Consider the following 17,333-nt stretch of genomic DNA (forward strand, 5'->3'; position numbering starts at 1 on the left):
GAAGTGTTAACCTGTCCTCGACTTTTTATTGACACTTGCTTCTTAATTAATCATTTTTATGTACAGTCGAAGGCAAAAATATCGATCCAGACAAATGGCTCAAAAATATGTGAACAAGACTTTGTCTAAGGTGTAAGAGCGTACACATAGTTTTGAAACTTTGGGTATGAATATATATTTATGCCCTTGACTGTACTTACTTGGGATACGGGCCCTTTGACTTCAGTTCCCTTGGTAATCTGCAGATCTTACTTGTGTAAGTAGTCTAAGACTTTAGTGTCAGTTACCACTGTTACCAGTCGACAATTTTTGATGTACCCTATAGATATACTTTAGCTAAACTGGAATCGACTCACCCGCTGTATTTCTGGACCGATACAAGCGTACTCCCATCTTAAAGGACGCCAATGCACTTGCAACCCCTCCGGTGTTACAGGTGTCCACGGGGGAGTAAATGCTTAGTTTGTTGCCTCATATAATAATATCATTAAAAAAAACCATAAATGCGGTCTGAAAGGCTTTTGTGTTCACAACACAAATATTTGTTGTTGCCAGAATTTAGTTTAAATCCGATGCTGGTATAGAGGCGAGAGCCGGCTCAATCTGTCACGTTTTCATCATATTATATGATGAAATACTGTAAGCATCTACTTCTACGATTTGGCTTCTACCGAAGTTTTGAAGGGCTTTCTGTCAAAACCAATATCCCGGACAAGGGCCTGACACTCTTTGATAGAGAAAGATATTCTTATTGCGATTCCTATAAGAGGAAAGAGATAATAGTGCCATGCTTTGTTCTTATCACCGACCGGGTTTTTTTTCATGGTCGGGTTATGGCAGCATAGGTAGAAGGCGATGGCGAAATACCGAAATTTATAAGAGTGAAAGAGAAAAAGGATTATGCTGCCATACATGAACCTGTCAATACATGAATATGTCTTTCTCTTACCCCTGGTCGCTCGGTTTCATGTCTATAACTACTATACTATGTCTATGATCTCGGACCATATCTCTTTTCCTACAAACGTCACCGTGCGATCGATTGAATTCGTTGCTCCTAAATAGTACAGTCACCATCAGATATATCGGAGAAAATATCTGACACGCACCTAGCGCCATGACAATAGAGGCGTGTTCAGATATTTGTGAGCACCTCGGCCGCTCCGATATATCTGATGGCGACTGTACTTAGCCGGTAATTATCTAAAATCGTGTTAGTCGAGGCCTTATATTTGGCTAATACCTAAACTCGAGAGACTTCGTTCGGTCGGGCACAAGAAAAAACTTGCCAGCGAAATTTCATTGATCCCATAAACTTTACTAGTCTTAAAACGTATATAAGATAAGATAATATTTATTCATTTCATATGTTAATAAGTTTAATAAATGTGTGATGGTTTGGGCACATTTCTTCCTACTCACGCGAGGTTCCAATTACCGGAAATTATAAATACGTATACCAGTGATATTTTTAAGAATGAGCCGAGTGCATGCATTAACCCGGTAACCCAATACAGGATTTACTTTCTTAAATTTCTTCTGTACGCTATCGATTATTTCCGATATATTTAATTCGGGTTCTGTTGTTAGGGCTCGGCCATTTAATTTATGAGCTACTTTGACTTTTGTTAAAATTATTGCATACTAGCTCCTGCCCGCGACTTCGTCTGCGTAGAATGATGATGATGATGATAAAACTGTCTCCTTCCCCGGGCCTCATATTATCTTCATACCAAATTTCATCTAATTCGGTTTAGCGGTTTCAGCGTGAAGAAGTAGCAAACAGACAGAGTTACTATTGCACTTATCATATTAATAGTGATTTTGACCTCGTTTTGACTAGGTTCAAAGGAACTTCCAACTTCCAAAAAGCCTTGGAGAAGTCCACTGATATGATGGGACAACGGCAGAATTTATTTATAATTTTTGCGCTACCGATATGATTTTATTCGGAAGCCTCACATAAGGCACATAAGTTATGTAGGGGAATATGTAAGATATGTAATTTTTGATATGTAGGGGGAGTTCAAAAGAAAAAAAAAATGTGCCCAAAAAAGTGCCGTGTTCACTATATTTCTTTTTTAGTATGCACGTGCCACGTCCGAAGGTATCGTGAGTTGATGTCTCAACTAATAAAATAAGGATTATTTTGGTACATTTTTCACCTTGGCAAGTCCCCCGAACTTTCCCTACCTATCACTAAATAGTATAAAACAAAGTCGCTTTCCGCTGTCTGTCCGTCTGTGCCTATGTATGCTTAGATCTTTAAAGCTACGCAACGAGATGCGGTTTTTTTTAATAGATAGAGTGATTCAAGAGGAAGGTTTATATGTATAATTTGTAAAGGTTTCGTGTAAATTAGTTTAACTACCCGTGCGAAGCCGGGGCGGGTCGCTAGTCATATTATACATTTTTATTACAGGATTCTGTATCCATGTATAGAGGTTTACCAGTCATGTTCTGAATTAAAGTTTAAAGGCACATCATTTCTAGAATAGGTATCGTAAATATAGAGCTTCTAAAAAGTTTTGTGTGCCTAAACTGCCCGCAAGTCTTATCCTAGGATCCGGTACTACTACTATAACTACTGCAAGGTATACAATTGTTAGGATTAATCAATACCTACTTTATTAGTTCAATCACAGATACACTTATTGTTTAGGTAATCAGCTTTCTTTGATAAGATCGTAATTGTTGTAATAACTTAACGTCAACTAAGAGAAAACTGCTCTTAGTTGGTCTTTAGTACATTATTGACGAGGCTCGGAAGTAGCTACTTGCTGGCTGAGGATTCGTTTTAAACGGACGACCTTGGGAGTCCGTTTAATTGAATCCGAAGCCAGCAAGTAGCCTTCCAGCCGAGTCATATATAGTGCTTTTCTCAAAAATGGCGCAATAAATACAAATATAATAGAAATATTTTACAAAAGCAACGTTCTTATGTATATATTTTCACAGAAAAAAATAAAAAGATTTGCTTTGCCGCCGTTTTATTTTTTAATCAAAAATAGAAGTGTATTTTTCTGCTGAAAATACGCCAACCTACTCGAGACACGTAAATAGTCGCGGTACCAACATTATAATAATAAGTACTGATCATCTGTTTGGCTGTTTAATGGACCTATGCCTTCATTTGATATGGCGACTTCAACTTTTTAAAAGTTTGGAATTCGACAAATAATGGAATTTGTATGCAACATTGCAGTCTTGAAATCGAGACTGCAATGTTTTTAACTTTTTAATTCTTTGACTGACCATAAACTATGCACTTCACGACCTACTTTTTAACCGGCAACGTCGACTTTGCCGTGCATTTTTGAGAAAAAAAATTTTGTGTGCCGAAACCGAAACTTCGGTCGGACACAACTTATTATTGACCGTTCCAGAGTGCTCCTTATAAGAACACTTCTATCAATCAACATCAATATGACTGATTGAATAGACGCAACAACTTTGCGAAAAGGGTGATCAGTTCGTCATTTACCATTAGTATAATGTCAATCTATATCAATATTACCAATCAGACAGCCTGATTGGTTGCACTATTTAAGGATTGTTCTCGAACCGGAAAATGCTAAACATTTAGCAGAAGTGGGATGTTCATTAACATTTAAATTCCCTATTTTTACGGCTTATAAATCTCCTTATCAGATATAACGTTTTTGTTAGACTATTTCTACAACTTAATTAATGCGCTGTCAGTGCCAAAAATTTCGTGAAGCAATATTTTTATTTTGTTGTCGAATTTTTTAGATAAATTTGGATAAAATTTGGTTGGCTTGAAATCACAACTTGTCCCGACGGAAAATATTATGTAATTTTCCGTCGTTACGAAAATACCATACTTTTTTGTAACTCAGTGGAAGATTTTATAGGACATAAGTACGTCGAAATTGCGCTAGTATTGTAGAGAATAGGGAACTCTATATTATTAAATTATCTAACAAATTGTGCCATTTTCAACCAAAAGGGTACTTATTGTCGCTTGTCAGTAAGGCGCTATTTTCATATAGCTTCAATTAGAAATCAACCTTATCAACAAGCGACAATGTGGTTCCTTTTGGTTGAAAACGTCACAATTATATCGTTTACCGTTAGATGTAAATAAAAGTAGTAAAGATCCGACGAAGACCCGACGAATCCGATTCGATCTCGACGTTGCCAGCTTGCCAGGCCGCCATCGCCGTTGCGGTGCGAGGGAGAATCGATCGGCTACCGAACGACCCTCGCGACACGACCGCGGCGCACGTTGCCGCCCCGCGCGCCAGTCTGTTCTAAACGCTCCTCCGCGTAACCTCAATATGTTCAACGAAAAACTAGATTTAAAACTCATTGGCTTGGTCAGTGAGAATACAGTGCTCTACGACCACAATAACCCCCAGTACATGGACTTTAATGCCAGGGAAGTCGTCTGGCAGAAGATAGGCGATGAACTCAAGCGGCCCGGTGAGTTTACGATTTGAGTTGAATTCGTTTATAAGTTACGACGCAACGCTTACGGTCGTATTCTTTTTTATAGCGGCCGTGTGCAAGGCGAGGTGGATCAACATCAGAGACATTAATCGCCGTATATTGAGGAAAACACTAAGCAGCTCCGGTAAGCGAGTGAAGCTGTACAAGTACGAAAGCGACCTTGCCTTCATGAGGCCATTTTACAGGAATATTTTGATACAGAACGGCGAGTTTTCGTGGGATGAAAAGAACCAAAGGGACTGCGATGTGGAGGACGATCCAGACATCCCTGATCATAATACAGATGATTCTAATGACGAAAAACCAATAAAGGCGAAAGGTAAGAAGTCTGGTATTAAGAAAAAGAGAAAGAAGAAGAAATACGAGGAGGTTGAGGTAGAGAATCCTTCTGCAAGTATTGGGGAGCCGAGTACGGCGGGGCTCTCGGAGTTTGACCCCTGTGACCCGGTGGACTCTTTCCTTCTGAGCATAGGAGCCACGTTAAAAACCTTTTCTCCATACCACCTGAACGTGGCGAAGAGTAAAATATTCGCTGTTGTCCAGGAACATGATTTGCAACAGATTGTTCAGAAGAAAAGTGATATGGACGACAAAACTCCTTTAAATATGATCTAAGTTTTGAATAAATTAACTATAGACACTAGTTGAATTAAAATCTTGTGCGTGGATGGATGGAGATGTGATGTCACTTGCCATAGTGATTTAATTTTAAACATATATGGACATTATGGACCTATAAAATCTTTACAATGTTAGATTATTTTATTGTTTTCCTTTTACAACAACTCCGGATGTGTCTCAGTTCCAAAAATAGCTTTCAAACTCCATGGTAAAAACTCAGTCTGTTTTTGAAATCGTTATTATACAGTGTCTTAGTTTATTACAACCAGTACTAGAAGTGTTTAAGAATATTAACAATGGATACTCGTATAAATATAAACCTCGATAAAATTTTCTTCCAATAGTCATTATAAAATATAAGTACTGCAACTGCGGTGCAACCAGCTTTATAATTAAAATTTATTTCTGATTTGTGTATGTCGTAAATAAGGCTGTTTCTTTGGACTACTTACAAAAAAGCTCGTGCTGGTTGCATTCTGAATATATTTACGAGGAATTGTTGTAAATTCCAGATTAAACGTGAAATTCCCAAAAATGGCAAAGCAAACGGTAGAATTAGAGGTTGCGGTTTGCGGTACACATTTTAGTTTACCGGTACAGGACCCTTATTAGGCTTCAGTAGAATGAAATATTGGCCCAATTTTTATTTTTATGGCGTTTTTTTTTCGCAATTTTTTTATAAAATTTGTTAAGTTTGTAGAGCTCCTCATTCTCGCTCGCTCATTCTGGGCGATTTGTAATGAAAAGTGTATGTAATTATCCATTGAGTTACGACAATTCCATACGATTTCGTAACTCAGACAAAGATTTGGACATACGGTGAAATTACGCTTTATATTGTACAGAATCTTAGAGAACTCTATCTAATTACCAAAATTTATCGAAAAAGTTAAATTTGGTAAACCCGACCTAGTACGTACGTAAGTAATAAGTATAGAATTAATAAATAAGTTCATGGTAGGCTTGGTTCCTTCTAGTTTATACCAGTAAGGAATATTACCTATTAATCATATTATAGGTCATCTCAGGCGGTCCGAAAAAAAGTTGCGCGATTTTCTAGTAGAAGGTAGCTGAATTTTGGAACTAAAACTAGTTTAAATATTACATCTTTTTCTTAACCCAATACAAATCAGCTTCATGAAGCCAAGCCTTCGGTCCGTAGCTGACCATTACTGATGTGACGTCGGAAAATTTCGGAAAATTGCAAAATTTCCCAAACTTCTCATATTTTTGTACGGGCATTTTACATTTGCATAATGAAGGGTTCCCTTGTTTCTCGTGCCTGAAATTTCCTAGAACTTTTCCAACTTTTTGGAAAATTTTCGCAAACTACTCGTCTGTACTGACCATAATCATTTCTTACCATGCCCCGGTAGACATGTTACGAGTATATGTGACGTTTTCAACCAAAAGGCACCACATCGTCGCTTGTTGATAAGGTTGATTTCTAATTGAAGCTATATAGAAGTAGCGCCTTACTGACAAGCGACAATAAGTGCCCTTTTGGTTGAAAATGGCACATATAGTAGGTAGCAACAGTTAATCAGGTCAGACCTTGCCTGTCAATCAATCAAGCCCTATACTTCGACTTCGACCCATCAGATACATACCGTTTTTATTCAACACCCATATAGCGACACTGATTGGCCGATAACACACAACTGTTTTATATTCGACATTAATATTAACCGGGCGAGCCTGCGTCAGCAAATCTTACTAACATGATATATTTGATATCATCTTGACTTTCATGAGGTTTTGATATTCGGTATAAATTTTGGTTGTCGTTTACGTGATTGAATTTTGAGTTGCCATGAGCACAATCAGTTAACACTATACAGCTATATGTGCAGTAGTCCACGTGTATCTTATTTCTATAAATTGTATAGGCAGATACAGTCATCTATATACATTTCTATTTCTATACAATGAGATATAGATCTAATCATTCTTTCCCATCGCGCATCGTAACTATTTTGACGAAAACGTTCGCATTTTTTGTCACGCCGCTTCAGTGCTTTTCGTACTGAGCATGACACGTACGTTTCCGTGAAAAGACGGGAAAGGATTGTTCACTACGTCTGTACCTCAAAAATTTACAGTCACCTAACAATAATATTATTCACAAAAAAACGAAAATAAATTATTAGACGCTGATAAGGGGCGCCAATTAAGTAATTGCGAGAGGAGGGCTGTTTGAAATGTCGCCATATTTTAGTCTAAACATGTTGTATGTTAATTTATTGTAATTTTCTCGAATTGTAACACTAAAAATTACCAGAAAAAAAGTGATATTTGCCTAGATCCCCCTCTCCTCCACGTGATATTGGGTGATATTCGGCTTGTTAAGTTTAGTGAAGTTTGTATGGTTTTTCTTTAATATATGCCAGCATTTCTAGTACCTACAAAGCCTTATTGGCTTTGTACTAGAGGAGTACTTAAGATGAAAAATTGTATACATATTTTTGACATCGACTGTGCAGTTCTCTAACTACCTACCTTCTATAATTTTATTACTTATACATTACGGTATCTAATGAAGCACGTTCATGGACTTTTATTAAATATGTAATTAAAGCAATAAATCCTAAAAAAAGGTATTTTTAATGCGATACAATTCTGACTAAAGTTACAACAATACGAGTATACTAACATGCAACTCCTCTGGAGTTGCTGGCGTACATAGGCTATGGAGACTGCTTAACATCAGGCGGGCCGTATGCTTGTTTGCCATCGACGTAGTATATAAAAAAAAAACTATATCACTATACGAAAGAAAACTGATGCTAAATATCCCGAGCCGTGATGTGCCGAGTAACGTGAGAGTATGTAAACTTATTCGAAATCAATAACGCCAAGCCCACGCTGTCTTAAATTGTTCTATTTTTGGGTTCTAGGGCAATGGGTCTTTAAACATAGCATAGCAGTAACAACTGTTCTTCCATACATTATCGATATCGTTAAAGTAAAAGGGCTTAGGTAATGGTTAGTAAAAATGTTCACTATTGCCTATGCCTAGCTTCGAAATTGGAAGTCTGATTGGGATCAAATGCACATTCTGCCTTTTGACTTTTTTTTAGCACATGTATCTAACTAACCCCATTCATACTACGACCACTTTAATCCCAACCAAACATTTGATTTTGCTCAAAAGTTGCTCAGACCCACCTCAGACCTGACTGACCTCACCTCGCAAAATGTGACCAAAGGTTGAAAAAACGCCCTGTATATCTTATACATAATAGATATACTTACTTATAGTAGTATAGTACCTACTGAATTAAATATTATATCCTTAAAATAGGATTTGATTTACATTGCATGCAAACGTGTGCAACATTAACCACTCAAAGTAGTGTTAACCTAACTAGGCAAAATATAATGTTGCAATTGGTAGTTGTTAACTATCTGATACCTTAGAATTTGCTGTAAAAACGCCAAAGCTTGAAGTGGATATATGGTAAAAGAATGCATACACTCGCCCATACCAAAGAGAATTAAGAAGACATAGAACGCTCACTCCATACATCGGTTTTGTTACCAAAAAGACCATTGTCTTCGTAGTCTACATCTAGCGTCAAGTAGCGGAACTCTCTGTACTGCTACTCGACAATAGATGTCGCGGCTAACGGAAAGTCTAATGATCAGTGGCGGATTTGCAGTCTTGGCCGCCCTATGCCCTAGGCCCCAAGCCCTGCAGTAAACACTAGCCGCCCTTTTTCTCAGCACCCACCATATAGACTGCCGCTCCTAATAAGTGGCCGCCCTAGGCCCGGTCCTACTGTGCCTTAGGGCAAATCCGCTGATCTGATCCGATCAACGATTTTCAGCTAATATTATTATCGGAACTCTATTTTCAACTTCTTCTGCTTATAATATTAGTTATAAATTGTTGAGCAATACACTTTTCGTCAGGCGTCACTTTTGTATTATCTGTATATTTATGTGCCACGAATAAATTATGTCTGTTTCTATTTTCTATGTGACATCTAGTGTCGAGTAGCAGTAGCAGCACTGATAGTTCCGCTACTTGACGCTAGATGTAGACTACGAAAATAATAGTCTTTTTGGTAACAAATCGATGTATGGAGTGAGCACTCTTTGTCTTCTTAATTCTCTTTGCCCGTAGATAGTTTGTGTTACAGCTGATTTTAAAGTTAATTGGAACCCCACTTTGGGATAGGTCGATGGCGAGCCAACTTTATCTGTAGCCCAAGACAATTAGTCTAGTTTTTACTGCAGCCAGAACTGTAAGAAGCAAGAGGAATGCTTGCCAAACGACGAATGTACGTCCCAAACGAACCAGTATATATGTGATCTTTGTAGAAGTATGTTGTTAGAGATCTCGATGTTCAGCTTTATTTGGTTAATCTGCTTTCATGAAACGATGGAAATACAGAACACGATTGCGAGTGCGAATCGGATCGGTCACTTACATTTTAAAAAACTGACACATAGCAAGAAATACGTAAGTTGTGCTTCTTTACAAGGATAGATTTATACATATTTATACGAGACAGCAATAGCTCGCGCAAAAAGCGGTTTTCTATGCGCCTCGCCTGAAATATCCAGCCTAATACCCGCCATGACCATAATTCTGCCCGAGCCGTGTCATAAATACGTTGTATTTCGTTCTATGCCGTTTGAAGTCGGATAACGTAGCTAATAAAAGGAATATTAAAATCAACTTGTTTGTGTGCATTGGAATTATGATTTACGATCAGACATAAAGCTTCGAGAGGAATGTTGTTTGGAAAATTTTGAGCAACATTTTTATCAATGTTTCCCTCGTGTTTATATTTACTTCATTATTACAATGTAATAATAAATCAGGTCAGTAGTTGAAAACTTGATACAGTTATCGGAGAGTACCCTAATTGCAAGTGTTGCAACATGTCGTAGTTGGTTGTTATCATGATATGTTGTGCGACAGATCGCTGCGCTGACGTAAGTGACGGGCCAAGTTTTCGGGGCCCCCACCAGAGTTTGTTTACAAGAGCGACGCCGCGCGTCGGCACTCCGCCGCCGGCGCTCGGCCTCCTCGCGTCGCGACAACCGTGAATACAATAACATTACTATTACTGAGAACTAAACTGAGATCCAGAGCTGTTAGAAAACTATTCTAGCTCTAAATATTTAAGAAGAAACATAACTGAGTTTCAAGTGTGTGCGTAAACTGTATTTTCATCAGACTTCGCCTAAAGGTGAGTTTTCAGGATACTTTTATTTACTATATGAACATCATAAGTATCTAATAGGTACGCTTATGTACATATCGAAAGTGTAATTGAGTCGACATTGATATATCGATGATTTTACAAGTGCTCGTAATAAGGCTCGTAATACGCTGTTAATTTGTATGCCACTTGCGTTCCTTTTCAAAACTAAACCGGTTGGGATGGGATGTGTTTTAAAGCTGGTGTAATAAAACGTCCGTATCGGCGGCTCGATCAGACATAGGATCCCTTTTACTCAACAGCCCAAATTCTAATGAGATAATGTGCCAATAGCAATATTCCGTTCAAATAAACCTAATTTTACCTTGCGACATTCATATCAATGTGTCAACAGCAATACCGTACCCTATTTATTCATTACGGTCTGCAACTTTGATAGTGATAAGTGTGTTGATCGATACGAGTAGAGCACTGAGTATTTTTCTAGAGCAAATATCTTAGATATAAACTTGGTAAACTCTTTTATCAGTATGCGCGGACAGTTATTTGCGTTTCATGTTGAAATGCACTCAAACAAAGATATTTTGCTTTCATTTATTTTTGCGGCCCATTGTATTAAATATAGAGACGAATGCAATTTATAAATTGCAGCAGTGGGCTTAAGGTTTATGTTTTATTTGCTCTGTACTTTTATTTTATCTTGTTATCGATATAATTTAATTAGATAACGATTTGCCGTGTAGTGGCCGGCGTTAGAATAGCGCCAACCCTCAGGATAAGGGTGTCATACGAGGCGACTAAGTCCAACAACGAAGCAAGAAGCTACTTCGTCACAGGGGAGATGGACCTCTTAGCATTGGTTTGCAATCCATCTAGAAGGATACTCCAAAACAAAACCCGGAATGGAGTTTCCGTAAGGCGCGAGTAGGGCCCAACCTGAAATAAGCGGCAGATTCCTGCAGCCGACCTGCCTACACACGTATTACGTATTGGCTCGCCTTTCCTGTGGGATAAGACAGTGAAGCCGAGAGGGTAATGCGGGTGCTGGGCATCCCTGCGTTTCCTTAATTCCGTCCCAGGTTAACTGTTCTTGGAAGAGTCCCCGGTCCCCGGCAAGCTCGGCCGAATTTCACCTTCCCATACAAACGGAGTGTCGTTTTCATTTTAAAACTACGTGTTGGATTGTAATGAATCTTTGCACATACAATGACATGAGATATATCTAGGTCTGTAATTAGTTTATATAGCTCCAGTTTATACAACAAACGAAATAGAGCAAAAACAAGTTTTGTATGAAAAACTTAAATTCGCTGTATTTTTTTAACTATGATATCTGAATATTGTCTTCGGTTACCGCGATAGTTACTCATGAAATAAAACTATGAAAACGGATTATATCGCACTGACACTGCACTGACATATGACACTGACACCCGTTGACCACGAACGCTGTAAAGAGTTCGAAACGTCGGGATGTAACGTAACGTTTTCATAGTTTTATTTTATGGTATCTGAAGCTAGATAAACTAATTACAGACATAGATCTTATCCTATTGTAAGTACAAAGTTTCAGAGCAAACTAGCTATTCGTTTTAAAACGAGAGCGTAATTACGTTTTAATGGATGATTAATATAAATAGTGGATTTCCAGCTTATGAACAAAATAATACCTTGAACTAGCATTGCGATAAACGTAATTTAACTATCACTATCAACTCGAAGTAGGGGGTAAACAATTTTACTTTACACTACACGTGTTATAAATCATTACTTCTACGAACCCTTAGCACCAATTAAACACCTTCATATATATTTTCATCCTAGTATCTTTTATAAAAGTATAACTTCGTTAACCTATACTTTATATTTTAATCCTTGATAATAACATTAATAATTGATTTTCTGTATACTTGCAATCCAATCAAAACAGTCCTTCTATTTGGTGATTTGGTGTACTGCAGGGTGCGTATTTACGCCTACAACTAGCGCTTGTTCCTTGTAAGCCTCTCTCTCCCGGTTGACCTCTAGACGTTTGACCTCGACGTTCAGCTTCCTTGCTGTTCCCGGATTTTCCATTATTTTCCTTAATTTTCAACGTTTAGGAAGGCATAATAATGTTACACATAAAAGGGCTTACTGTATTGAAATTTGTTCTAATGTTTAGGTGACTTACCTTTCACCTTATATAAATTTTAGGTACTCTCTTTGGGAAATTGTTTAAACATTATTTTCTCAGTAGATCTACCATTGGCACATGTCTTCTGCCAATGGTAGATCTACTGAGATCGTCATATTTACTTAGTTTTACTGGGCATTTTTGGCAAATCCACAACCATGGTGTCAATCTTGCGTGAAAACCGGGGTGCAATCACACCCCCGCTCCTCCCCGAAACCTAGCAAGGTTTTTTAGATTGCGATTGTAATATTATTTATTGTAATATGAGGAAAATACTTACAGATTTACTTTAAATCAATATTTTAATTTAATTGTGTAAAATAAAGGTTTGTTGCTATCATGTTTTTACATTATGAATTAATTACACACGTTACATACACACGCGTTTAGTCCGTAAATATACATTTCTATGGCTTTTTAGGGTTCCGTACCTCAAAAAGAAAAAACGGAACCCTTATAGGATCACTCGTGCGTCTGTCTGTCACAGCCTATTTTGGTATTCAAGTTTGGTATACATATGTATGTTTATGACCCAAAGACGGACATGTAACGTAAACAAATGAATTTTAAACACGGGGATCACTTTTGGTAGGTAAATGAGAAAATTAAAAAATAAAGTTTTTAAAACTGTATCGTGCTACATATCAAATGAAAGAGATCGTTGTGAGAATCTCAAATATATATTTTTTGTAATTTTAAAATAAATAGTTTAGAAGGTATTTAAGAAAATAGCCAAAAAATTACCGTTCCCCCCCCTTTATCTCCAAAACTACTGAGTCTAAAATTTTGAAAAAAATACACAATAATTCTTTACCTATAGATCACAGGAAATCTATTAGAAATGTGCAATCAAGCGTAAGTCGGACTTAATTATGTAGTTTTTGATCCGACCCCTACCGATTTTTTAAAAACATTTCACTCACGTTTCACATAAAAAATACATTATAAAAAATTGTGTAATGTACGGAACCCTTGGAACGCGAGTCCGTCTCGTACTTGGCCGGTTTTTTAAATTGTAAATTTCACAAAGTTTACTAATCTCATTCCCAAATAAAATCCTAATGAGTTATGATTTAGAACGATGAAATAACTGAAAAATATTCGAATGAAGAACCGCACGCCGATAAGGTTATTTTGTAAGTATGAAACATAATAGATAGTTATCAATTAAAACACGAGTTGTTAGTCTTTGCTACAGATAACTGCTGCTTGAGACGCTATCAGTCGCTGAACCGGCACTCGGAGTTATCTCTCAGTTAATTACTTGGTCCGTGGGAATGAATTATTAAAACGCAGATCAGATCTTTCATTAATACGAGTACTTGAACTTTTGCTGCATGTGATTGTGTAGCCACTAGCCAGTACCTGGCAATGTACATAATGCAGGAATGTGGTTATTTTAATGATATTAACAGTTGTGGCTCATTTATTCGTCGATCTGCGTAATGCGTTTGTGATTCAAAATAAACATGAATATAATTCTGTACACCTTGTAATTTATCTGCTCTGTCTTAGATTTTGTCACACTAAGCTAGATTTCCTTATTATCAAATTGCACCAAATGAATAATTTCTTTGTGCAACAAGAAAATTTTAAAATTAAATACCGCAAGGAACTATTCTTGTTCCTAAATTTTATGATTGAATGGTGTTACATTTATGAATATGCTGTGTCATGTCAAACTGATGATGATCGTAATAATGGCGTGTCGGTGCAGTGTCGGCTCTTGCTTTAAAGTCTAATTGGACTTTCACGGTCACGGCCACGACACGGACAATGACAATCGCTTCTCTAGGTGGTTTTTACTTCGATCGTCGCTATTGTAGATAGATATTTTTAACGGAGTACGGCAATGGGTTATAATTTTAGTTATGTTTGTTTAATGTTAGATGTACAATTTTTAAGTAGGTACGTTTAGGCTAGGTTACATTTTGAACTTCCAATAATTCTTCTGCTTCTCTACAAGAAAAAAATCTATTGGTGGTTACTTGGTTAGGTGGGTTAAAGTTTTATACTTTTTAATTGTTAAAGGGAATGGGTCTGACGTTCTGACTTAACCCACATTATTGCCGATATCCTTACTTCGACGTCGGCCGGCTTATTTTTAGCGGACAGCGGGTTTCTGAACCGATATGAAAGTAATTAGAGAAGCCACGTTCTTGTATTGTAACCAGTTTGCTTCGGTCGCTGACTGTACACGATGAATGCTCTTTTACTATTATTTGTTTTGCTTCGCGCGGATTTTGTTATGGCAAAAGAGGCAAAATATTTAAACAAAATATTTTGCCTCAATTCTACATAATTCATACTTAGGTACCTATAGTGTGTACCTATACATGTTCGAAGTTTAATCAAATTTAATTCTTGTGGTTTTCATCTGCATTATTCATTATTGTGATATCCAACGCTATATTAAAACATGATTTCATAGTCATATTATCATAATACAGTTGTAAACAGTCATTAAGATCCGTCTACGCTATTCCAAAGAATATACAATAAATACATATGTGTGTTCACCTACTTGTTCAAACATAAGAGAAACATAAAGAACAAAGTATAACTTTACAACCTTTTGTTGAAGCTGCGGTCTTAATTAATTTGTGTAAGTGCTTTCCGAGCGAAGGTAAAAGTTAACTTTCGGCATCACGAATGAAAGTTAATCTCTTAAGCAAGTTACTTCGTATTAGTTTCGCTCTCGGTTGCTTTGCTTCCATTTAACTTGTATTCTCTTGGTGACTGAATGTGACATTTACTGTCCCCAACGACGAATATGAAAATTATATACCTACATGATTGTGTCGTCCTGTTTACTCAGGTTTACTGATGTGCCATTGGAAAGTTTCCAAAATGGCAAAATTTCCATTTGGAAAAATTTCGGAAACTTCTCATAATTTTGTTTAAAAATCGAAATTTTCCATTTCGAAAATGAAAGTTTCCTTTGTTTCCTACGAAATTTTCCAACTATTTGGAAACTTTCCGCAACTTGCACATCTGTTCAGTCGCCATCAGATATATCGGAACGGCCAAGGTATGCACAAATATCTGAACCAAGCCTTTTAGAGCACTTAGGCCGCTCTGATAACTGATGGCGACATGATGGCGACTGTACTGTACCCAGGTTCATGTCGCAGAATTTAGAAGTAGATTTTCCTGAATATATCTTTAAATTCATGTCGTTACATTGTATTGTTTATGTACTTATTTCTCGAGTAGACACGCCATTGATTTATATTAATACACTACCAGTTGGCATTTGGTATTGATTAGGTACTTATATACTATATACTCGTAACTGAGTTGTTGAATTCAAATTCTATGCAACATTGATATCGTTAATTAATTCCTTGCCTGTCGTTTAACTACGAATTTAAATACCGTGATTTTAATGTATAGACTCGTTTTAGCGCTGTTAAATGTTGTCAGAGCATAAATGGGATACTTACATTAATGCTGTAGATAGTATTTAATGCTGCTGGAACGGTTCTAAGTTAAATGCCTGTATAGAACAGAAAAACAGATGGACATGACATGACGAATTTATAAGGCACCGACACTTTCGATAACGAAGGGACTGGCGGTTCGCACGGACCTGGGTAATTTAATCTTGAATTTGCTCCTTTTGTTCTTGTCGTGTCGTTACCTATATTAAATATTGAAATCGTTTACGAGTTCGAATAAGATTCAACTGTACATAGTAGCGCAATCCAATTAAACACACATAAATTATGGCCGGTAAGAAAATACAAGTTAACGATATCCCTTTCCTCTCGATAAAAATCGTTTTTTTACCTCTGTAGCTCCGATTGTGCGAAAAAAGCGAAATTGAACCAAATGTGTTTGCACTTTGCGTACGACAGAGAAAGTTATGTTATACGCAGCGCATGCGCCAGACGGATTTACGTGATGATGACGCGCTCGTTGCGAAAACATGCGCAAAAAGTGCAGCAACAGGGAACCATCGATATTCGACACTGTACGCGATTATCGAAACGTTGAGTAACAGAGTTAACTTACGCATGTTTCCCGCTGCGGTGGTCGATGTCGAACACACCTGTAATTCTAGTGGTATTACAACGTAAGTATCAATTTCATCCACGATTGGATATTGGTTTGAACATCTTTTCATTGACAAATCTTAACATGGATTTTGTTTGATGTTGTCTTTGGATCTTCCTCTCTTCCTTAGAGTATGAAGTCACGTCTGCGTGGTGTGTTAAAAATACACACATGTATACATCAGATATAGAAGATTAATGAGCAGTAACATTATCCGCTTACTGGCTCAAAATAAATGCAGGTCAAATCGAAAAGTAGGCTTTGATATTAATTTCTGTATCAGCCACGTCTTTGGCTAATTTATCAGGGATAAACAACCATCAATCATCGTTGCCACTAACATTTTAAAGCTTGAGTATTAGATAATTTTCTTGTGTCGAAGGCCAGTAGGAAGGCGTTGTGTTATACTGTTATATACATAGGCCATGGCCTTGATCTTGGGCATCTTGGCGTTGACGATCTACTGTCGTAGCCGAAAGCTCGCGCTGAAATTGAAAGAGAAATTGGTGTCATCGCAGAATTCGCCCAGCGCCGAGCGCTGGACCGTGCGCCCGAAGTAAAAGTGTTCCAAAAATGTACGCGAAATTACATTGCGTTTTCGCCTTAACCAGGTTATGGATGTGGGTCGAGTAACAGCTATCTGTTAGAGTTGATACTTTTTTTGTTTTGACATCCGGCTTTGTCAAGCGGAGTTCAGGGTCACTGAAATTCGGTTTTTGAGCGCTGCCAGCAGTCCTACGTTTCTCGCGTGTACGGTTCTTGTGTTTTGGTTATCTAGCGCAACGCAACCTCTCTCTGAAGATACCTATCGTTTTACAAACAAGCCG

General features: G+C 37.4%; 2 protein-coding genes across 3 annotated transcripts in view; both read left to right on the plus strand.

The window, feature by feature from the left end:
* Positions 1-17,333, plus strand: part of LOC134756070 (solute carrier organic anion transporter family member 74D-like) — a 72,270-nt gene that overhangs the window by 2,173 nt on the left and 52,764 nt on the right. The window contains exon 1 of one of the 2 annotated variants that reach the window (XM_063692874.1): positions 10,001-10,298. The exons of the other annotated variant lie outside the window; for it this stretch is intronic. The gene's annotated coding sequence lies outside the window, so the exon portion shown is untranslated. Of the gene's footprint in view, positions 1-10,000; positions 10,299-17,333 lie in introns of those variants that run through there. 2 annotated transcript variants of the gene reach the window in all.
* On the plus strand, positions 4,090-5,109 carry LOC134756083 (uncharacterized). Its single transcript, XM_063692892.1, has 2 exons — positions 4,090-4,446; positions 4,520-5,109. Exons 1-2 carry the CDS (start codon positions 4,302-4,304, stop codon positions 5,086-5,088), a joined length of 714 nt encoding a protein of 237 aa, XP_063548962.1. The 5' UTR covers positions 4,090-4,301; the 3' UTR covers positions 5,089-5,109.

The sequence above is a fragment of the Cydia strobilella genome, chromosome 3, assembly GCF_947568885.1.
Source record: "Cydia strobilella chromosome 3, ilCydStro3.1, whole genome shotgun sequence".
Classification (NCBI taxonomy): Eukaryota; Metazoa; Arthropoda; class Insecta; order Lepidoptera; family Tortricidae; genus Cydia; species Cydia strobilella.

Excerpts from the sequence above, each read along its gene's own strand:
- LOC134756083 (XM_063692892.1), top strand. The coding sequence starts at position 4,302 with ATGTTCAACGAAAAACTAGATTTAAAACTCATTGGCTTGGTCAGTGAG. Across the intron at positions 4,447-4,519 it reads CGATGAACTCAAGCGGCCCG|CGGCCGTGTGCAAGGCGAGG; the intron begins GTGAGTTTACGA and ends TCTTTTTTATAG.